General features: G+C 33.9%; 2 protein-coding genes, 1 long non-coding RNA gene and 1 pseudogene across 3 annotated transcripts; 3 read left to right on the forward strand and 1 right to left on the reverse strand.

Moving 5' to 3' along the window:
- Positions 1 to 346: 346 nt before the first annotated feature.
- Positions 347 to 1,721, forward strand: LOC134275813 (uncharacterized). Its single transcript, XR_009993917.1, has 3 exons — positions 347 to 418; positions 842 to 880; positions 1,700 to 1,721. It is a non-coding gene; the product is annotated as an uncharacterized LOC134275813 (long non-coding RNA).
- A 22-nt stretch (positions 1,722 to 1,743) lies between these two features.
- Positions 1,744 to 4,099, forward strand: LOC134275816 (uncharacterized; annotated as a pseudogene).
- A 5,002-nt stretch (positions 4,100 to 9,101) lies between these two features.
- LOC134275815 (transcription factor E2F5-like) lies at positions 9,102 to 14,835 on the reverse strand. The gene is made up of 10 exons (XM_062758109.1): positions 14,707 to 14,835; positions 13,505 to 13,614; positions 13,369 to 13,404; positions 12,687 to 12,842; positions 12,461 to 12,569; positions 12,116 to 12,307; positions 11,783 to 11,897; positions 11,283 to 11,372; positions 11,133 to 11,180; positions 9,102 to 10,847 (listed from the first exon to the last, which is right to left on the reverse strand). The coding sequence occupies exons 1-10, from the start codon at positions 14,818 to 14,820 to the stop codon at positions 10,729 to 10,731; spliced, it is 1,089 nt and encodes a 362-aa protein (XP_062614093.1). The 5' UTR covers positions 14,821 to 14,835; the 3' UTR covers positions 9,102 to 10,728.
- A 248-nt stretch (positions 14,836 to 15,083) lies between these two features.
- LOC134275814 (BTB/POZ domain-containing protein 17-like) lies at positions 15,084 to 18,012 on the forward strand. Its single transcript, XM_062758108.1, has 2 exons — positions 15,084 to 15,109; positions 15,292 to 18,012. The coding sequence occupies exon 2, from the start codon at positions 15,316 to 15,318 to the stop codon at positions 16,828 to 16,830; it is 1,515 nt and encodes a 504-aa protein (XP_062614092.1). The 5' UTR covers positions 15,084 to 15,109; positions 15,292 to 15,315; the 3' UTR covers positions 16,831 to 18,012.
- The last annotated feature ends 5,787 nt before the right edge of the window (positions 18,013 to 23,799 follow it).

Below are 23,799 nucleotides of genomic sequence, written 5' to 3' on the forward strand. Positions count from 1 at the left end.
CTTTTAAAGACTGCTCACAGGATAATTTATTGTGGTTTAATAAGAATATAGGACATTTATATGTATGAATTACTTGTATGAAATCTTTTTTTCATTGTTATCAATTTTATATTTTAAGCAAGTTTCTTATTTGCTTTTTTTTCTTTCTTTTTAAAATAAATAAATAATAAAAAATTTTATTTTGGGCAAAAATTTTTACAGTTTGTTTTACTCTCTCTCTCTCTCTCTCTCTCTCTCTCTCTCTCTCTGATAGATATGTATATAGTATCTACACACATGTAATTGTTATCTGTGAAGTGCAGCGAATACTATGATAAACCTTAGTTTATCAAAATACAAAGATCTCGTTATATGACAACCTCTCCATAACAATCATCAGAAGGATACAGCGATGTACGAGCGATGAAACCCGGTCATTGTGAGTTAATTTACATTTCATACTTTGTCCGTGTGTCTGTTTTTATATATCTCGCAAAATTTGTATTTCCAGAGTTTGGTAGCAGTACACTTTGTTTTTCATTAATATGTTTAGTTTTTTTAATATTTTCTGAATAATACAATTAAATCAACGGCAGTTTCGTTTCTTCAACTTTTTGAAAGGTGTCGAGTTTTTTCTCATAAGTGAGATTTTAAAATTAAGAAAAATGTGCATAGGAAATTATTTAAAACGTTTTGCCTACTTTTTGTTTTTTAAAAGATATTTTTTTTAGGTTCAAGTATCATAAAAACGATGTTTACATCGAAGTAAACTATGTTTTGTCACGGCCCTTAAAATATTTACCTGTTCACATAAATCTTACGATCTGATTATAAATCTGATTTCTTGCTCTCTGTGTTACAGTTTGTATGTTTGTTGTCATTCTGATAAGCTTTAATCAAGGTAAGATATCTATATCTATTATATGATTATACACTCTTCATTCAATACGTTGTTAGGTCTACAATGATAAAAATACATGTATATAAATGACTATGCTTCAAACCATTGATTTATTCCTTTACAAATTATTCATATACTTTAACTAAAATTATATGCGCATATATTTTTTTAAAGTCATTGCATGAAAATTTGTTTATAATTCCGGTTTTAATTATTTTTTGAACTTAATGCACCGTAAAACATATAAAATTAATGTTTTGCTATTGTTTCTAAATTAGATAAACACAACGTAAGGTCTCGTCTATCGACGCACAGCAAGAATGTTACTGACGTCATAATGACGTTATTTTTCGGTATTCTTTTTCAGTTCCTCAGCATATCTCTTTAACCACTAACGTGCTTCTTTTTAATAATATTTACAACCATTTTATTATAATCCGAATCGTTTTCAATTATGGGTGATCTAATAATTTAAATGTTGTCTAAATGTTATTTCTTTTCTCGCGTTTTGGGTAAATCGTATGTATCATCAAAATTGGTTTGAGTGTCGAAGAGAAACATTGATAAAATTGTGGCGAAAGACAAGACACGAAGTCGTGTTTATTTTAATATTTCATAAAGTGTTGCATACATCTTAATAAAATTTTAAGACTATTAAAGTCAAAATTAATGGAGTGTTAGTACAGAAACTTTAATTGAAATTTTGATTACTTATAGAAGTTGTGACTTGCTTTCAACCATATACATCATTAGAATCTACATGAAAGCAGAATGTGAACCGAAAGTAATCAATCTATTTAAAGCGATTTTTAACTACAGATGCCTTGACAACTAAAGAAAAATGCAAAATCAGAAACTTTGTAAAAACAACAATTTTGACACCCAATCAGTCGCTTACATTTCAAGGAAAAGTTAGTACTGGTGCTCAAAAGTGTATCACTAATTTTAAAACAAACGCAGGGTACCTGTTCCGATTAAATATCCGTTACGTACCTGACTTTCCGGGATGTAGAAATCAGTTATTTTTACATATTGGAAATGATATGTATCGGTACTGACATCGACTCTCTTACGTCATATAAAGTCTGTGATGTCATTTGGGATTGAGAGGGTGGTTTTCTAGAGGAAACTATCTACGGATTGTGTACAACAATTCTGGAAATGTGACACATAGTAAAGAAAAACCAGTAATCAGGATAGAGGTTCTTAAGGAAGGTAAATATATGTCATTCTATACATGTTTTCAACAAGTCAATAGGGAAAAAATCCGACTTTTTATCACCAAGTAGAAACCTTAATCTATACACCAGATTGTGTGTAAGTGGAAATTCAAATTTGGCACTGAAAACAATTAGCTATGATATCTCCTTGCCGGTTACATACTTTCTGTATTGACTTTTCCGAGTGACCAATATGATATCTCCTTCAGTTACATACCCTCTGTATTGACTCTTCCAGTGACCTCCTGTCCAGCTGATTTCTTCCGTTGTTCCCCTGTCCAGTGCATACCACGTGACCAAATATGTGACGGCAAGATTGACTGTCAAAACAGGAGGGATGAATATTGCTGTAGAGCTTTTTCTCTTCTTTTTTCCTAAACATTTTTTTTGAAAAAGATTGACATTCATAAAGAAAGATTTAAAAACATATTTTCAAAAATACGTGCTAATACCCTTTTACAATATTATGAATTGTATTATTTAGTAAACAGTCCGTTGGAGAGTGGGTCTTTGCTGGGGAAGCCTGCTTGTTTTGAATGTGCTGACGGCAGTTGTATTAATCCGTATCCGGTGTACGATGAGGGAGGCTTTGAGAAACCATTATCATATCTCTGTGACGGCTATAACCATGTCTAGATGGCACTGACGAAAGAAAGGGTACATCATCAAATTAAAATACAAGTAAATCTAAATACATTTCGTCAATTATCGGAAACATGATTGGTTCCACTTTTATTATTTTTAACAGATATGTGTTACAGAACAGAAGAGTAAAGTAGGAGCCCCTGTTGACGTGCGTTCCCATGGACACCAGATATGGAATCAACACTAGTGTGACAATGTCCAGCAGGACCGCGTGTGTGGACGGAATTCCTCATTGTCTCTACGCCAGACGACTTTATTGTCTTTTCGGTGTCACTGGTACAAAAATTGAAATCAAATTTTCGTATCTGTGTAATGGCAAATGTGAGACACCTTTTGCCCCGAAAAAAAAAATCTTAAATTAGATACATGTACATAGTTACTTCTTGATTTAGCAATAAACTGGTTCCATTAGATAAGTAGCAGTGTATAATCTCGAGCCAAATAAAAGGGGGGATTTATGCTTAGAGTTCGATTTATCAGGTATTCACCAACAAGGTCGCTGTCAGATTAACTATTGAAATATGGCGATTCTACAAATCACAACCATTACATGAGATTTGTCACGTTATATCAATGTTGCCTTCACCCACAACGTTTCTGATTTGATGTATCATGCTATGAAAATCAAAATTGCTTTGGAAACAATACCGGTAGTAAATTAAGTGAATTTAAGGGATAGGGCGGGGGGTTTTTTTAATATAAAAGGAGATGATTAGTATGTAATCAAATCAATTAATACTGTTTTTCACCAATTTGCAATTTCAAATGTTTATGTTACAAGTACATGTAAACTATTTAGCATTTGAAAATTGTAAATTTTGAAAGGCAGTTCTAAAAGCTATTTTTGGTAATAGGTCAATATTAACCTTTAAATTAATACTTTTAATGACATCAAATTGTTCAAGATTATCCAACTTTTTAAGAATTCAGTCTTTCTTATATGTATTGTGGTGAAAGTTCTATGAATTTCAAGTGTCATCATTATTCTAACCTGTGCTGGAACCCTCCTTGTTGCTTGGATAGCATGTTTTCGTACAGAATAGTAAGACTCTTTATTATAAATAAAATGATAGAAATTTCCCGGAACTATATCTATACTTTTCTACTGTTCAATTTTGTGTATAATGCTGCTATGTATAGATATATCCAAATTCTGTTGTATCGTTGTTTAAATTTGTCTCAATAATCTTGCCAAGTTAAGATTTTTTACGATTGTAGGTAACAAAAGAAGAGAATCTTCAGATCCATTCCAGGAAAAATTACTTCGCGCAGTCCATTTATCAGTCACTAACTCCAGAACCCTGCAGAAATATGTGCTTACAAACTGTTTCTGAAAACCCGAGAAATGGGATAGATTGGGGTTCTTTTAATTTACGTTTATTTTCTACATATGTATATAAAATTCCATTGGTCATTTTTTATCTCTGACATTGTAAATAAGTACAGAATAAAAATTTCAACTAATGCTTTGGTTGTTTAGTTTGAATTTTTATCAACCGTATTAGGGTTATCAGTGGAGCAATTTAAATAAAACTAAAATGAGTAAGATTTTTTTCACTTTTTTATCAACATTAAAAAAAAGTTAAAAGATTTTCAGGATCCAGGTCAAAGAGTACGATGTTCCTTAGATCACTGTCTTCTGACAGGAGAAACAAACTAAAAGCTCAACAAAATGAAAACAGAAAAACTCTAGCGAAAAGAAAAAACACAGGCTTTTTCTCAAGATACCCAAATCTTACAGGATATAAGATTAAAAACAAATACCAAGCACCACAGTAAATAGGTGAACTAATTGGAAAGGGATAAAAGAGACCACCACCACCCGCTGCCATGAAATAGGTATTTGGAATAAAAAGTATTATCAGAAGAGTGGATCACAAATGACGCACTCAGAAAAGTAAAGGGAAAGGGGAAAGGGAAAAAAGGGCCCTGGTCGATCAATTCAAACAGAACAATCTGAAAAAAGGAAAAAGCACAAAAAAGTATGCAAAGGCTAACAAGAGAACAAAAGAAAGTTTTAAACAGACAAAAAACTACATTGAGGAACAAGCCACGGAAGCAAACAAGCTGCAAAAGCGGGAAGGATGAAAGCCTTTTGAATCACCAAGAAGCTAGTTTGGAAGCAAAGCAACAAGAAGGCAAGTGAAAGACAAGACAGGGAAATAACTAGAGAACAAAGAAAGAGATGAAAAGGAGTTTTTCGAAGAATTGTTGAATAGGCCAGTTCCACCTAATCCTCATATTGTTACACCAGTAGATGAAGCCCTTTAAAAGAGACTGGGAACCTACTGGTCCACCTTTTCCATCTAGTAGGAAATAAAAAGCCTTAAAATAGACGGGGAATGGCAATTCAGCAGGCCCTGATAACATCCCGGCAAAGTTGACAACTCAGCCGAATATTCCACCCCTTTTTCTGAAAATTGGAGGTAGAAACAATCCCTGAAGAATGACAAGGATACCTCATCAAGCTTCATAGAGGTAGACCTGGCGATTGCAACCATAGGGAAATAACCTTTGGATGTTCCTAAGAAGGTATTTAATAAAATCATACTGAAAAGAATGAAAGAAACAGTGGATAGAAAGCTACGTGACCAACAAGCTGGATTTCATAAACATAGGTAATCAGAAATTACAGAGCTCACCTCAACGAATGTTGTCTTTAAGTAAGGCAAAGTCACACAATTAACCAAAAAAGTGTACATCCAAAAATGCAAATTTTGAATTTTAATTTGATACTTTGGAATAGACCTATATAAAACACTTCAAACTAGTTCTTCATCATAAAACATAATTAAAATCCAGCATCTGAAGCAGGTTTGAATTTTCATCCCTTGATGCATCATTTGTCAAGTTTGTTATATAAGCCTTATAGTTTCTTGGTAATAACCTGCACCCATAACTTTTTTACGAAAGATGTCAATTTAGCACTGAAGCAAGTCCATTAGTGTGCATCCTAAGATGTAGTCCATGCAAGTTTGCTCAACATAGAGCTCAAAGTTACTTGGAAATGAAACTGTATAAAAACTAACCTTTTTACTAATCCAGAAAATGTAGGTCAGATTCAGCATCCCAAGCCAGCCTAGTAGATGCACCCTTAGATGTACCATCCATGCAAGTTTGGTCATTACAGGGCTCAAAGTTACCCTTGAAAAAGAATCTTTCCCCAAAACCCTTTTAAACCCGTTCACTCAACGGGAAAAAATAGTCAGATTCAGCATCCAAAACAAGTTTGGTAGTATCATCCTAAAATGTTACAATCATGGCCAAGTTTAGGTGCCCATTTCCCCCAAAAAATGGCCCATAAAGGGGAATGCTTGGAAATTTTTTAAGGAATACTGCCACCAAAAACTTTAACCTGTTCACTCAACAAAAAAATGTAGGTCAGATTCAGCATCCGAAGCAAGCCCGGTAGTCATCCTAAGATGTACAAACATGAATTTGGTATTATAGGTTTATAGTATCTTTTAAATGAAACCTGCACCAAAACTTTAACCTGTTCACTAACCGGAAAATGTAGTCAGATTCAGCTCCCAAGCAATCTGGTAGTATGCTCCTCAGATGTATCATCATGCAAGTTTGGTCAGGCTATAGTTACTTTGGAAAAGGACCTGCACCAAAACTAAACCTGTCTCATCGGAAAATGTAGGTCAGATTCAGCATCCAAAACAAGCCTGGAGTGTGTCCTAAGATTATCCATGCAATTTTTTTAACTGGGCTTATGTACTCGGAAATAGATTTCACCAAAAACTTTCACCAAAAATGTTAACCTGCTCCAAAAACATTACCTGATATTCCTTCTGAAATTGCAACATCTGAAAATTTGACTGTACATGAAACACACTAGAAACATCTTCACATCTGTTAATCAATATAGGACATAGAAGTACTTAAAAAAAACTGCTTAAAAAATTTAAACCCTTTAAGGGACGCCGACACCACGCCAAGGTATTATAAGCTCCCCCAATTTTGTTGAGGTGAGCTAAAAAATGATCTTGTACGGACCAGATAGCAACGTTGGTTTATCATCAGCAATGTGCTGAATGGAACTCCCCCCTTTATGTGGGCTTCTAGATTCAAACCTTTGAAAGTTTTCACAGGAGACAATATGGAAACTTCGCACATATAGGTTCCTTGTAAACTGGTAAATATCATCTGCAACTCTTATGAACACCTGACATGCACGGCAGTACATAGAGGACAACTGACAGCCATTCGAAGTAAAAACAGAAGGCTCGTCAGCGTTGTCTAAGTACTGTCACCTTTTCTGTTTCTTCTTGCAATAGACTGGATAATGAAATAATCCACAGACAGAGGAAGTATGATTACAAGACATGTGGCACAGACGATCTAGACTTCGTGGATGACCTGGCTCTCTCATCACATAACCAGGCACAAATGCAGGAGAAAATTACAAAAGTGGCAGAGACATTGGCACAGATATGACTCATCATCACTATTGCAAAAGCAAAGATCCTAAAAGCAAACACACCATCACATGCTTCATTAAATATCGAAGGAAAGGAAATCAAATAAGTAGAACGGTAGTGTAGATGGACCAACAAGGGAAAGGAAGCAGATATAAAGAAAGAATAGGAAATGCCGAGAAACATTCCTGCCCCTTGGAAACATCTTGAAGCCAAGGGAATTCAAAAAAACCACCAAAGTTGGGTTTTTAATGCAACTTCAAGGCTGTAGTCTTCTATGGTTCTGAGACATGGGGGATCCCGATACCACAACAAACAGGATCAGACTTCATCAACTCTGTCTGAAAAGCTCCTCCAATTAGAGGGCCCAACAAAATCAGCAACATAGATTTGTGGCAAGAAAAAACCAAAGCCCCATATAAAGAAATAATCCGGACGGTGGAGGTGGATCGGCATTCTTTTTGCAAGGACAAAAATAAGATCACAAGGTAAGCCCTACCCTGGAACCCCCAAGAAAATTTAGGAGAGGTAGGCCAAAAACACTTGCAAAAAGATTTGGTGGCAGACGTAAACGAAGGGACAAAAACTGAAAAGAGGTAGAAAGCATTGCTCATCATAGATGGGCCTGGAGGATCTTGTCAGCGACCTATGTCCAAAAAGAGTAGCAGGCATAAGTAGTAGGCAAGTAAGTTTTAATCAACATTTGGTCTTGAGAAATAATTTATTGATCATATCATTAATCAGTGTACTTAGAATAAATCTATGGCTCCAAAAATTTCTCAAGTCCAAAGGAGATAAAATTAAAATATGTTTAGGGAATTATGTCTGCATTGATGAAATCTTTTTTTTTAGAGGGTGGGGGGTTTATATCAGATATAATCGATCTATAGAACGAGATTGTTAACCGAGTCAAATAATAAATCATCGAATAATTATCAAAGCAATAATGTTGCTCTGTCTGGAGACCTTGATATGTCAGTCTTTTTTAGTCCGTCAGATGGGACATTAAATGGTGCCCCGTGTCAAGGATAACAACCTCCTGGGCACGTAAAAGATCGTTTCTCTTGTTTTCAAAAGATAGGCTCACTGGAGGCCGCCAGAGAAACCAAAATTTTCAAAAATGGTATTATTCACTTCATTCGGTCGCCGAAATATGGCTGAAATATTACCGACTCGGCGTTAAACAATAATAATCAATCAATCAATCATTAAATGTTGTCTATGAAAATCAGAATATTAGGCAAAATAATACAAACTTACCAAACATGGGTCTTTTCTGGCAACCGTTATAATTTTCATTGATAATATTAAATTATCAATTTGACGATGTGATCTTTTCTTCCGTAAAATATCATATATTATAGTAATATCTCTACATGCATTAATTTTTTTTCTTCATTGAGATTAAATTGTAAAGGTTGATCACATTATACATGTAGGTAATTCTTTAATCTTCCAAACTTTGCATCCTACTTTCAAAGATTTTTTTTTTCAAGAAAATCTTTTTGAGAAAAAAGGTATGTGTTCCCTTGAAATCTGTTTTGGAGAGTGTTAAAATGCTGTTTTCTAATTGGGCAAAAAAGGTATTTACATTTATAAGGAAATCGTCCAGATCTGATTAACTATAGTTTGGGTCTGTTACAGTCTATTCAGTTTCAAAAATCTAAATGATTTTTTTTTTCAAAATCTTGCACACACATTTATATGTTAAAACATACTGCATTTACATCATATAACAAATGATCCAACTTTCTACATTCAAACCTGTAGAAGTCCAACACGTTTAATATTCATGTACTTTTTTTTTTATAAAGTACATGTAATAAATGGTTAATAACACATGGAATGGTGTTCTCTACTGTATACTGAACCAATAGCATTATACCCTTATACGAACAGTTGAACAGATATAAATAATGATTAAAATACATCTCCATTATTCCTATCACAGTTTTATTTTCACCATGTTGTAAATTTCAGACAATTTTGTTGAAGTTTCTTCTAAATACATGTTAATGTAACATGTTACTTTCAGAATTCTTTCATTTACATTATCTTTATAAAATATTTGCAAAAAACAGCTGTTAACTGACATTCCAGCCGTAGAAACAGTACTCTAGAGGGTTTTTTTTAAAGAATATGATGACATCAAAAAAATTTATACTGTAACACTGGGAATTAACTTTTTACATAGTGATTATTATTTTTGTTTCTTTTCTCTTTTTTTTTCTCATAGCTAAGAAACATAAAAATGATATGAATCTGAGAGCAATACAGCTGTCAGAACTAAATCAAAGACTTACAACTTTGATTACACAAACAAAACGGTACATGAAGGAAGTGAAATATAAAAATACCAGATTTTTCAACACTAACAATTCAAATTTCAAGTAACAAAAAAATGACATAACAAGAAGGTCATAATCAATATCTTATATACAGATAAATAAGAAACCATGCAGAAGTGTAACAGTGAGAAGATGGCCTTAAAAAATGCATTTAAAAAACAATGTATGTCTGTAACACAAACATTATCTGTCGAACTTTGTACTAACATTAGCATATCCATAGATGCAAGACATTGAGTTAATGGTGCTTAGACATTTGTGTGCATTTGTGTGCATTTTTAAGAATCAGAACCTGATTTAAAGGATGTACATTACAATTAACCAGATTTCTTTCTCAATATACAATTTATTGATCCTATATACTTTGATACATAATTGCACTAAAAAAAATCCTAACATACAACCTAATAGTCAAATACAAGAAGCAATATATTACTAGATCTTCTTTGGGGGGGGGGGGGGTTATTTTGCTTTCCTTATTACAAAACAAATGAACATCTCTCTACTGAAATAGAAAAGGTTCAAATATTTTATTCCACGATTTAAGAAAAATAATTATCTAAACATCTAAGTAAACTATGCAAATTTATAATACCCAACCCTAAAAAAAAAAACAAAATATATGACCTATAATGACATTTCATACTTTTTAAAAAGAATTATGAATTATAAAAGTAACAAATTTTTTTCTTTCTATTTTTGCAAAATACATATAAATGAAACTCCAGCTCTACATATCACTCCAAGCTTACTCCATTCCATCAGTGAAGGTTCGATTAGTCTAAAATTCATAACACTGCTTAAATAATAGCACTACTAAACTTGTTTCCAAATAAATCTTCAAGCACTTCGTTGCACTTCATGAGAAGGTACCAACAGTGTTGACAGATGTATCTTTGCAACTGAATTTTATGAATTTTCCAGAACGTTAAGTACATGCAAAGGCCAGACCTATACATTTGAAAAATATTGCTCAGAAATTTTTTATTAATTCCAGGGCAATTAATTTGAGGCAGAACAGCACTAGAGTTAAGTAAAAACTTCTCTGACAGAATCTCCACAATCTTATTCTAACTCTCTTGTTTAGAATAATTCTGGGAGAAATTAGCATCTACTGGCTGGGTTGTGTCTGTACACTTTGTACAGTCTAGCCTACAAGCATTGGTCCCTATAAAGGCACTTGAGGTAGTGGAGGAACTGTTGTTTTCTGATCAGTAATTGGTTAGGAGAGGGACATCAAACAGGTCACATGCCCCTTCTGTATCATCCAGATTGAAGTAATAATCCCTGTCTGATGGTGGGGGGCTTAACCGGAGGAGTGGAGCAAAGGCTAAAACATAAAACAATAATGACACATCAGATACTACTGACCCAAATTTAGTACCACTTATTTACATGTATCTGTCTTCGATTTTCACGCAGGCATGCACATTGCAGAACATTTTTGATACTAACATGAGGTAAAGTTTTGATTTACTGAGTTAATATTTATGCATAATTCATGATTAGTAGCAAGTTGAAATTTTACAATTAACTCCATCCAGAACATTCAAAATTTACAAAACATCAGACACGATGTTGAGAATTAGATAAATGTAGTACAAAATTATCAAACCTTCAGAAGACATCAATTCCTCTATTAAATCTCCTTCACTTGGGATATCTGCAAAGTGAATGAAATAAATTTATTTATAATCAGATGAAAAATCAATGTGCAATACATCCTGACATAATTATCAATAAAAGAATTTGCTTCTTAACCTACCGAGCCCTGTATGTCTGGGGTCATTGGGATCAAACAGAATGTCACCAGGAAGAGAATCCAGTGAGGACTGAGGATCAGATGTGGAAGGAACTAAAAATCAAAACAAAAAAATTTACATTTTAATGCTAAGTTGGAAACTTTTTAAATTCTAATTGAGACAGTATCTATGTACTGTAAATCACTTTTTATTCGCGAGAACTTAATTCTCGCGTAATTATGCGAGAGGGTATGCTCGCGAAAATTTCATTCTCGCGTATAATAGAATTACTTAAGATTATATACAGCAATGTCCACAAATCGTGAAAATTTTGTTTCGCTAATAAAGAGTCAATGACTATCTTGCGAAAATAGTGTCGCGAAAATTAAGTGATCTACTGTAATTAACATCTTTTTAAAGGCACTAATTAAAACAGTTTTATGCAGTTAGTAAGTATAACAGCATCAAAATTTACAACTGGACGATTGATCCATTCAAACTTTCTCAATACAAGTGACTTTACCTGATTGTGATGATTGGCCTTGTTTCCGTGGAGATGACCTTGTTGACATGCGTGTAGGGAATTCTACATCGGAAGATGGTTGTGATGGACGTAATGGAGATTTCTGTGGTGAGCGCTAATTGAGAAAAAAAAAGTACATCTCAAAAGCGTTCAAATTTTTACTGGTCAGCATTTTGAGTATGAATAGTAGATGAAATAAATACATGTATCTGTATACACTCCATATATTACAGATGTACAGTGTCATTACATAGTACTATCAGTATGACATTATAATATCAACATGACAACTATTTACAACTTTTTGAGCTTTCTGCAGAGACTGTGTTTTACCTTGGCATTCTTTGATTTATTTTGTGTTTGGTTTGGATCCACATTCTGATTTTCTGTGTCCTCCTCCTTTGGTGGGGGCACCTGTACCACAACAGGGCTTGTTTCCTCTGTGTCTTTGTTTACCAGAAGAACATGGATAGGTCCTGTATGACTCTTCAGATGCATTTGGTAATTCTTTTTAAAGCCAGGACCCTGCAAAATAAATATAATGAAGAGGCCATCAAAAATAGATGATTTTTTTAATCCAGCAAAGAACACAGATTAATGAATAGTTTTCGGACAAAGTGTCTGTCTTCTGTCTCCAACCACCTAAAAAAACATAACTAGTCAACTAGTTCTACTTACTACTTCTGGTATGGGAACCTCCAGCTGGGTACCAGAGGGGGCTTGAATGGCAAGTAATGTGTCTCCTCGAAAACTTCGACAAATATCTTCATGGGTGACATATGCTGCCCTACAAAGTACAATCATATGATTATTTCATGGTGCTCATAAGGTGTCTCTTTTTTAGTTTTTAAATAAATGAGACTTAATGTTCAAGCATTATAAATTGAGATATCCGAGGCATTACTGTGTATTTGTGACTTCATCTGTGACATTCTTTATACTCTGCTGCACCCAGGTCTTATGCAGGTCTAATTTTTTTTCCTGCTGCTCCAATTCATCAATTTCTTGTTTTAGGGTCAAAAGTCGGTCTGAGATTTCTGTACCATTTCCTTGATTTACTCTGTAAAACATTAAAACTTCAATATAATAATGAAATTCTTTTTGCTGACTTCTATCTTTTCTATTCTATCCTATCTTATCTTATTGTATCATTTCAAATTGTAACAAACAGAAGCATAAAAAGCAGATTTTGCAGGATATCATATTTAAATCAATGTGAATTATTACACTTGAGAAATCTTATTATAGTTAAAATTTTCAATTCTTTTTCTTTATTCATATATGGGCATGTTCCGTAACATATGGCTTTTTCCTTATTTTCATCTAAAGTCAAATATTATTATCCAACAATATATGGGACCAAAAAAAAAAACCATTGAGATATCCATGGATTCAAGATATTGAGGTATAAGTGGCTAGGATTTCCAAATCACTTCGACATATCCATGCTATTTGAGATATCACTATAATCAGTGTTTGGAGACTTTGATATATAGAAGTTCAAATGTATTTCATTGTATTTTTTCCTTAAATATCCTTCTTTATACTCCTTAGACGTCAAAATAACAATTCTTTTTCATTCTTACCCATCTTCTGTTCCTGAATAATTTGCACTAGCACCTCTGCAAAAACAAGAAAGAAGAAATAATTAGAGTCTTGTAAAACAGTATAGCTACCTTTATAAATAACATTTTAAAATCTAAATACAATATTCCAACTTACTTCCACTGAATGCTATTCTTGGATTTCTTTTCGATGAGACCTATGCCTTCCAACACATTAGTTATGTCATATATTCTCCGCTTCTGTCTCACAGCTAGTTGATCAGCAGCCTTTCAAAAGGCAAACAATTCATTGAATTTAATTTGTACTACTAAATGTAATGTGATGAAATTATTATGCCTAAGAATACTGATAATGAAAATAATACCATATCCTCCCCACAGGAAGTCCTGATCACCCCCCTCCCCCCCCCCCCCCAATCAAATATTCAATTTTGGGGCTTGTTGGACATTTCCTTACAATTTATAGCAAGCGCAGGGAGCTCAATAGACTAATGTGTAAGAAAAGATGAAATTGAAATCTGTACATATGTCAGCCAAACTTTACTGTGCAACATTCCCAGAATTCCTTCGCTACCAGAGTACCATGCGAATTCATTTTAAAACATACGAAAGACCAAAAGTAAATGCTCTTTACCAAGATATGTTTACTTTTCTTTATTAGCACAAAGCTTAGAAGTAATAAAAAATATTTGTATCTACTCTGTAATGTATTTCATTAAACATGTTAAATATTGCACAAGACCTATAGTCTCGTTTAACCAGATGCTTGGCTGTCTTCTTAAATTCCAACGTCATTTGACAATGTCACAGTCTAAACTGTCTCATGCAACACTGTCTCATGCAGTTCTGACATATTAACACTTATTCATCATGTATCGGGAAAATTTGTGCATAGTTCCATAACAAAAATTCCCTACATTTATTCATTATACAAGAACAGGTATGCCACTCCCCCTATTTAACATTGAACCCCCGCTGGTTTTTTCGGATAAAAGAATGTGTGCCTCTTTTATATCATCCTAAATTGTCAGTTAACCTTGTCTCCACGTCTATATTTTTCCTGGGACACAGTTAGATTGTTAGATTATTCTTACGGGGGGGGGGGGGGTGTCCTATATATACAAATAAAATCTTTAGATGACATTAATAAATGAGCAAGGTTTCATGGGTGTGCAAAATATAGGGCTTAAACCAAGATTTGTACAACTTTTAAATGAAGCAAAAATTAATAATTTATAAACATGTCCTGCTGTCAGTCGTCAGTTGTAGTGTTACATTCAAATTTTGAATTGTAAACAAAGGATTGCAAGCATTTTCTCACAGAAGCATGGCTTAAAAACTGACATAAAATTATCTTACAACTTTCAGATCTAAAACACCATCTTTTGCCTCTTGCAATAATGACACAAATTTCGTTGTAAGCAATCCCAAACTTTTCTCATGCCGACTTGGCGTTGAATTATCCATCGCCATCGTTTTGCTTTTGCAGAGGAATTCTGGGAAAGAACGCGTGCGTGAAAACGGGGTTGCTAATGACCGAAAAAGAAACTGCTTGCTTAGACAAGCTCCAAAATAGATATGTAGGCCTAACCGAAGAATTTTTTTTTAAATATTAGGTGTTATTACTTGAAATACAATTAATTTTTTTTCATCTTGTTGATTTGTCTCCTTTTATTTTTTTTAATTATTTATGTGAAAGCATTCATCCGCATTCATCCGGGACTTTTCAAAATGGATGCGACCATAAATCGTTTGTTGATAGGTCAGAAAAAAGGAAATTATTTTATTTTATTTAGGCCTAAATGTAAAGTTTTGGTTTGAATTTGACATTTTAAAGATTAATTACACTTTGAGGACGATTAATTTTTAAATGTTAACTTTAGTATTGTTATGTTTTCCTTCAAAGAGATTTTAAAAAGACTTTTGCCTCATTTGTACTTGTAGGATGAAAGGTTAAACAACATCAAAATGACTGGGAAACGGTGGTGTGTTGGAAAGGATCTTGGTCACCAAGTGGATAACTCTACTTCAACAATTAAAAAACTGAGTATTCTCTACAGCGACCCTGAATTAAGTGACCTCCGTCTCTGCATTGGGGATCGAACCTTTCATGCTCATAAACTCATCTTGAGCATCTCCAGTGATGTTTTCAAAACAATGTTAACAAGTCCCACATGGCCTGAGGCGTATACATCCCAGATTTCGTTGGAGGAGGAGCCAGAGTGCCAGGACGTGTTTGAGGACTTTCTGCAGTACCTTTATACGGGGAGGATACACCTTAGCCAGACCAGTGTCCTCCCTATCCTCATTCTCGCCGACAAGTACAACATCAATGACCTGTCTGATGTGTGCATCAATTACATGAGCAGCCATTTTGTGGCACCGCCCTCTCAGTCTCAAGTGATATCATGGCTTAAGTATGCAATTATGTGTGACCATAAACAGTTGCAAGAGATATGCGAGGAATATATCACATGGAATTTTCAGTATGTTATGAATACTCCTGATTTTATGGGTATTTCATCAGAAATGCTGATTAAGTTCTTAAGATCTTCAGACATCATTGTTGATGATGAATACACTTTATATGAGAAGGTCAAACTTTGGTTGGCTTCTTACAAAGAATTGAAATCAAACTCAAAGAAGCTCAAAAGCAAGCTGAAAAATATCATTGAAACTGTTGTACCACTGATCAAGTTCCCTATGATGCAGCATGAAAACATGAGTTCATTGGAAGAGGTGGGAGGGTTCATTGGAAGCCAGGATGTATCAATAGATAATTGGAAATTAAAGGTGCAGGAAGAAATTCAGCACCTATGCACATTATTAAATGAACAAGCAAAAGGAGAAAATGTAGACAGGAAACCAATTCCATGTTCTCAGCTTATTTCCAAAACAGACTCTGTCCTTGCAGCTCAAGAACTAGAACCCAGATATATTTTTTCCTTTTCCGGTGTTTCACATCATGTGTCCTTTAACCCCAGAATCTACACAAGTGACACCTGGAGCACTGAAATTTTTGTTCCAGATGTTAAAAGCGTGAGTCAAGGGGATGTTTTGAGAGCATTCTTCTCCACTCCTATCTCAGGTCCTGGTGGAGATGACTTCTCCATGTGGGATTGGCATGTGGATTTTTATCCAAAAGGAGTTATTTTTAAGCCCTGTGTCATGATTGGTCATTTTTGGAACTATGAATTAGATGAAGTTGTTTATGACACTGTTCGTTTGACCGTGACATCCAACTCCCATGAGTGCCGCCAAGTGCAGATCAGTGTTTTGATTTTTGGACAACAGGAAGGCATTGAGTTTGTTGCCAAGTGTGTTACAAAAAACTGCTACTTTGATAGTGAGCAGCTGTCTCACAACTTCAATGATCTCATAGACCTCTCTGATCTCTATCATGGGAAATCTCCTTTCCTATTGGATGCGGAAAGAAATGCTTTAAAAATCAAAATTGTTATTAAGCCTAAAGTATCCTTTTAAACATTTTACCAAATTTTTTATTGGTCAGAAGTCAGATTTAACCTGATGCAACATGTGGAAGTTCCTATGAAAGTGGTATTTTTATGTATTTATAACCAAATGTGTCTTGAACAAAAAAAAAACAAACAAAAAATAATCAAACTAGTGGTTTGCTTTTTGGTGCAATAATATTTTTGTGTGTAGTAGCTATATGGATATGCATGTCATTTGTTCTAGTAAGTGCTATATTGATACATTTTTACATTAATTGTTTTAATTAAAACACTGTTTATCTGGCTTTGAATGCAAGTATTTTAATATTATACCTTTCTCTTTGAATATGTTGCATAGATTGTGATTGACAGATGTTAAACTACTAACATCCCACTATGAGATCAGTCATTTTTAATATTTATTGATATTTAGCATTGCACTGTTAAGTATTACTCAGTTGAAAAATTTTGACAAATTTATTTGTTTGTTCTATTTATGAAATGTTCAGGGCATATGGTGTTACCCCTTTCCATCCATCCATCCATCCTTCCTTCACTGTCATTCTTTTGTTTTTTCTAGACTTTTTCCCTTCTATTTAGGCATAATGAGCTGATTTTTTTTGTCCTTGGATATTGTTGACTTGCAGATCAAATGAAAGTTTCATTTTCATTAATATACTTATTATTACTGGTATGGTAGACTTCGAAAATTTGTTACAAATTTTCTGTTTTTCCAACATTTTTAGCTCACCTGTGCTGAAACAAACTGTCCAGTGGGAATATAAGGATATATTTAACATCAGATAAAACACAGCAGCAGGGCTAAGTAACCCACATGAGTGTCATGGCCTATATTTTTCTAGTTGTTTATAAAAATTTTCATTCATGTACGCTCCTGACTGAAAGCCGGAAGTAGGGAAATTTTTTGTTCATTGGCTACAGTTGTTACTGTAAATATCTACAAACTTCCTTCTTAACAAGAAAACAGTTTGTTCAAAAAATGCACAACATTTAGAATTTGTTGCAATGAAAGAAAAAACAAGTCCAAGCTATATTTTTAATTTATGTGTGGATTGTTGAATTCAGATTGCCAATGCTGGACCTGTTCAGTGTGATTTCCTTGTTATAGTTGTATGGTTATATGAATAAATAATTTTATAATTATTGAAAAAAAGATATGAAAATAAATAACTGACAATGATTTTTTCAAGAGACTTTTTTTTACCTTGAAAAAAATATCAGAGTGCAAGTTAAATTCACTCCTCTACTAATGCTAACAGCTTTAATGTTTTTAAGTTATGTTGTTGTATGACCTAGGTCTAAGGATACCGGTATGTTGATGGCTTCAGAAACAAGTGTGTGCTCATAAATTCTGCCTGTTTATATACCAGATACTCAATTGTGAGAATTTAAAAGCAAGAATTAAATATGAAGGTAATGAACATTAATCAAGCTCAAGAGTCCTTTGAAACTAAACAAATTGGGAGCAGAGCAAACATGGACCTCTAGAGGTGAGATTAATGCCATGGTAGTTAAAAATGTCTAATGTTCTACAGGCTTTTTTAGAATGAATTTTATATTTGACGTGCCTGGACTAAAAAATAAAACATTTAGGACAAGTGCCATGGAGGAGTGGGCATCCTTTGTCAACAGGTCATGGATGCCATGTGCCCCTTGTCATGATCAGGCATATGGCAAATCCGTATTCAATTCGGTGTAAAAAAAAATCATAATCTAACAATTTGTATGAAAAATATCAGTTACTCAGCATTTGACTTTAAGATGAACACAACTCAAAAATAAGCATACACAATATTAGTTTTCCTATCTTCTACATCAGAGCTGGGTATATAAACCCTTTGCTTTTGTTAGTTTGATTATACGGTTAAACCTGATTGCTTTTACCTTGTTGCTGCTCTGTGCCAATCATAATGGAGTCAATTTGGTCATGCCCAAGTATATGACAAGGAAGGAGATATCCTTTCTGATGAAGCACAATAATTTGGACAAAACTTAGGCTTTATAGTATGTTGCCACTGGAGGAGGACAACTTGAGAAGCCTAATATGATCAATCAAGATAACTCTCCTCCTTTTACTGTTCATGTTCATCTTTAATGATAGATTGTATTAATTTGCTAACATGGTCATTAAATCAAACAGAATTTGCGAAATGATAACTTATAATATGTAAGAATTTTGATATCCTTGTTTCCTGAATTTATTTGTCAATAGCCGACTCGTTTTAAAATTTGCTGATCAAATCAACTGGGAGATATGGTTTATATGCAGGTGGTAAACCAATAGTATATTGGTACATAAATAAGGGAGTTTGACGATAAAAAAACTTCTATTCATCATGTTTATCACAGAGTTTTGTTGCTAGGTGACCATTACTGTCTGTCTTATCTTTTAAATTATTCACCTGAACCAAATGTGTCAGGCTCTGTGGTGTCATTTTTTTTTTCAGGTCAAATGAATACATTAATCAATGTAGGAATAAAAAAGATGGGTAAAAACGTTGATAAATCTATATAGATGTAAAATGTCTATTCGAAATTTAGTAGTTGGAACATTCCGTAGTCAAACTAAGTATGAAAACATAAAGGTCTGTAAAATTCGTCCTTCTTTGTTCGATCAATACATAGGAAAACTAGAGTACAAAATTAAATGTGAGAAAAAAACAATGTAAAACAAAATGTTTTTGAAAGAAAATCGGAGCAATGATTCATCAAATTTAAAGGAAGCGTCCAAATTCAGTACACTTATCTCGCATCAATGCTAACAAAGCCATAATTGGGCAGTAAGGTAACAATTTTTACACACAGAAATACCAATTTCCTAAACAGATCCTTATTTTATGAAAGCTGGGATTCGAGTTTATTTTTTTCATTGATTACAGTTGTTATTTAAATATCAACAAACTTCTTTCTAAAAAAAGAAAACAGTTTGTTAAAGAAATAGGCAACATTTATGTAATTCTCGACACGGGACACCATATACCGTCCCATTACTACGGAACTTGTAGCAAGATTCATAGCTGTACAGCGGAAAATTCATTTCATCAACAGTGACAATGGAATGAAAACGTTAAAGAAAGTAAACAGAGATCGATCTAAAAAAAATCTACAAACACAAAACTGTGAAGAGGACATTAATACAGACCACTGAAAATTTCTAGAGGCGGGATCAGCTACCTGGGATGAGTTAGCATCCCTTGTCGACCGGCCACTCCGCCGCAAATCCTCTATATGTATTGATCAGGTAGACCAAGCATACCGTTGTAAAATTCAGTTTTAAACAAGATGTGTTTGTGAAACACTATACGCCCGGCAGCAACAAAGTTCCATAAAATATTTTTAGCATATAGGTCACAGTCAAGGTCACAAGGTCATTGACCTTGGTGTCATTTGTATGAGCTTAATTAGTGAAGTAAGCATACCAGATATGAAGTCTCTATCTCCTATGGTTCGAAAGTTACGGCAAAAAAATCGAAAAAGTTATTTTGAGCATGTAGGTCACAGTCAAGTTCACATGTTCATTGACCTTGGTGTCTTCTGAAAAAACTTTATTAGTGGAGTATGCATACCAAACATGAAGTCTCTATCTCTCAAGGTTCAAAAGTTATGGCAAAGGTTAAAGTTGACAACAGACAGACAAACAGACAGGACAAAAACAAAACAAAAATATACGCCTCGGATCTATCGATCGGCGCAAAAAAGAAGCTTATAATAATTGATATAAAACAAGTAAGCCAAAATACGACAAAATAATAGATTATACTTGCTAACAAGGTCATTATAACGACCAAAGAATTTACGAACTGCATCAACTTATCTGTCAATAGTTTGCCTGTATTTAACTGATGAAACTGACAGTACTCGGAGCATGCTCTTGAGTATTGAATAAGTTTGGAGATGTAAACAATAAACACCATATGTACAGTTGTTTGGCCAGTTCAGAATAAGAAACCGATTCAGCTGAGCTATAAATATACTAGACATTATTTCAAAATTTAAGTGTTTTGTCAAGGTAGTTCGATGATTTGTGGAATCAAATACTGTTTCATAAAAATTTATCCTGCCTTCAAAAAAATTTATTTCGCAAGTTACCATAGGTGTCATTTTTACCAGTTACGAATAAGCCGACGAGTTCCGGATAGCCCAGAGATTCTTATTCAATTCAACCCTAAATTAAACTAGAGGTACTGTGAGCGATGAGCTCACTAAATGATACCCCCCGCCTCCCATATGGTTATAACTGGTGAAAAAGTCCATGTTTTCCTGTGGCCGGGAAACCAAAAATATGTGTCGGATCAAAAAGTAAAATAGGAGGTGCACAATGGCAATATGTAATAAAGATTCTGTGAAAGTTTCATCAAATTTCATTCAGTGGTATGAGAGGAGTTGCGGATAAGAGATGGGTACCCCAAAGCGTAACAGACGGACGGACGGACAGACGGAAGGACGGACGGACAGACGGACGGACGGACGGACGGACAGACGTACAGACGGACGGAATTACCGATTACTATATACCCTCCCGCTTTTCAAGCGGGGGGTATAAAAATATACGTCCCAGATGTTATCCATTGGCATGCCTAAGAAAAGTTAAATTAATTTCTTACCAATATATCATTTGTATTTCCAAAGGTTGAAGAGAAACTAGAGGTACTGTGGGCACTGAGCTCATTTTAATGATACCCCACACCTTCTTTATGATTATCTAAGACAAATTCCATGTTTTGCTCTGGGAGACCCGAAATTAGTGTCAGATCAAAAAGTAAAATAAAAGTTCAGAATCTGTGAAAGTATCATTAAATCTTATTCAGTGGTATAGGAGGAATTGCGGATTAGAGATGGATAAACCTTTCAATTACAAAGAGTAGCGCTATCTATGTTTTTCTCAGGGAGCCCAAATTATGTGCCTGATCCAAATTGAAAAAGAAAATAGTTTTACTTTGGCAATGTATAACAAAGATTCTGTGAAAGACTCATTAAATTCTGTGAAGCTTCATTAAACTTCATTCAGTGGTAGAAGAGGGGTTGCGGATAAGAAATGGATATCCTAGAGCATATCAGACGAACGGACATACAGCTAGACGCACGGACGGACATAAAGACGGGTGGATGGACAAACATTCCTTTACTATATACCCCTTCTTCCTGTTTTACAAGCGGGGATATAATAAATCAGGCTTACAATGAAGAAAACAACGAAGAGTGAATTTATAAAAGTGTTTAAAATGGGTATTCGGAACTGGTAAAATAAGAAGACGAAAATATTTCGATATATTCCAGTGTTCTAAATATTTATTATTGACAAGTTTTTAGTATATGTTAGAGTACATATCAAACTTACTTTTGATACCTGGAACGTGGTTTTATGTGAAAAATTTATAAATCTACGGAGGTTTTTCTTCAGACTTGCGCGTCGCGGTGATTCACGTTTATTGCGTTGTAAAAGTATGTCGACTGTTTCGAGTACCATAACGAAACCAAACCGAGGGTAAAAAAATCAAAATTCGCAAAATTCAAACACTAATAAATAAGCCTTCTTACCATAGAAACAATTTATTTTTACACCGTTGAATTTATTAATTATCAGTCCTTACATTACTAATTATTCGGAACTGGCCAAAATCCGGAACTGGCAAAACGACTGTAGGTGATAGCGGAATATTACTACATGTACATAAATAATATAAAGCATTTAGTCAGTTCAGTTTTCTCGTAAAATAATACGTAAGGAATCGAAGTCTACTTTGCGGGGAGTTTATGTAAAAGTCCTGTCAATGTTTGTAAAATACATCGACTCGGGTATATTTATGTTTCAAACGTCATTTTCCTGATCCAAGTTTGTTTGTTTTGTTTTTTGTTTTGTTTTTTTTTTGTTTTTTTTTTTTGAAGTAATTTGTGAGAATTTGAAAAGCAATGATCGATGAAGTTGAGATATAAAAGAAAAGAAAACAAAAGAGATTGCAAATATATACACTGAATTATTAAAGTTCTACTAACATCTAGACGTGGAGAAAAAGGAAGAAATACCCCGGTATAGCTCAACTGTTAACAATTTATGACTTATTTCAATTTTGAGAAACTTCAATCTGATTAAAATCAGATCTTTGTTACGCTCCGAAATTCTGAGAGTCGCTGTACAGAATTTCGGAGTGTAACAAAGATCTGATTTTAATCAGGTTGAATAAACTTAAAGTTTTTTATTTAAAGATATTGAGAGTTATTGATTAAAGCTGGATAAAGTCTGAAAAAGAAAAAAGATGTCAGGATGAATTGATTTTTATAAATGTAAATCTATGAGAAGTAGTTGAACAATTTTTTCACAAGTTTATAGTACTAAACAAAATCGTCAAACCATGCATGCCATTCACAAAATCAACAAGGTTTGTTTAAAGAAATGTTTTGAGTTTGGTTTTACTACAAACAAATCATTTCCACTTAATGGTTTAGTTGTGTATTTTCACTTAATGCTTTAGTTTTGTATTTCCAATTATAATGCTCCAAGACACCCGAGGTTGGTGTTTCGTATATCAAACTTACTGGAAAACAGTTAAAATATCAATATTACAATTTTAGTATTTTCATTTTTTTAAGGTCTTTTAAAAACAGACTGGAAATCACAAGAGAATGATCATTTATATGATTTTTAAATACGAAGTGCTATATTATATAAGAAGATTTTCGAGGAATCATGCAGTCATTGATAGTTTGTCTTTATTTAGTCTTGCTACAGGTAGTTTACATGTACATCGTTTAAATAATTTAGTTATGTTCACTTTTGATTTTACAAAAAATATATTTCTGTTTCTGAATGCTTTTTTTTTTTAATTGTTACATCCAAAACATCAGAGGTGGGAACATGTATCATGGAGGAGTGAGCATCCTCTGCCGACCGGTCACTCCCGCCGTGTGCTGCTTGTCATGAAGATAACATGCCCTGACCGTTTTGTTGTGTTTGGTATTGCTACAAATAGACTTCACC

The sequence above is a fragment of the Saccostrea cucullata genome, unplaced genomic scaffold (assembly GCF_032062105.1).
Source record: "Saccostrea cucullata isolate Sc308-1 unplaced genomic scaffold, CSIRO_AGI_Scuc_v1 ctg7540, whole genome shotgun sequence".
In the NCBI taxonomy this organism is placed as follows: Eukaryota; Metazoa; Mollusca; class Bivalvia; order Ostreida; family Ostreidae; genus Saccostrea; species Saccostrea cuccullata.

What these genes read in the sequence shown, in the direction of transcription:
- LOC134275815 (XM_062758109.1), bottom strand. Translation starts at nt 14,820, where the DNA reads ATGGCGATGGATAATTCAACGCCAAGTCGGCATGAGAAAAGTTTGGGA. An exon ending in AGGTTCCCATACCAGAAGTA is followed by an intron (nt 12,308 to 12,460) that starts GTAAGTAGAACT and finishes TTTATTTTGCAG; the next exon opens with GGTCCTGGCTTTAAAAAGAA. An exon ending in CCCCAGACATACAGGGCTCG is followed by an intron (nt 11,181 to 11,282) that starts GTAGGTTAAGAA and finishes TTCACTTTGCAG; the next exon opens with ATATCCCAAGTGAAGGAGAT.
- LOC134275814 (XM_062758108.1), top strand. Translation starts at nt 15,316, where the DNA reads ATGACTGGGAAACGGTGGTGTGTTGGAAAGGATCTTGGTCACCAAGTG.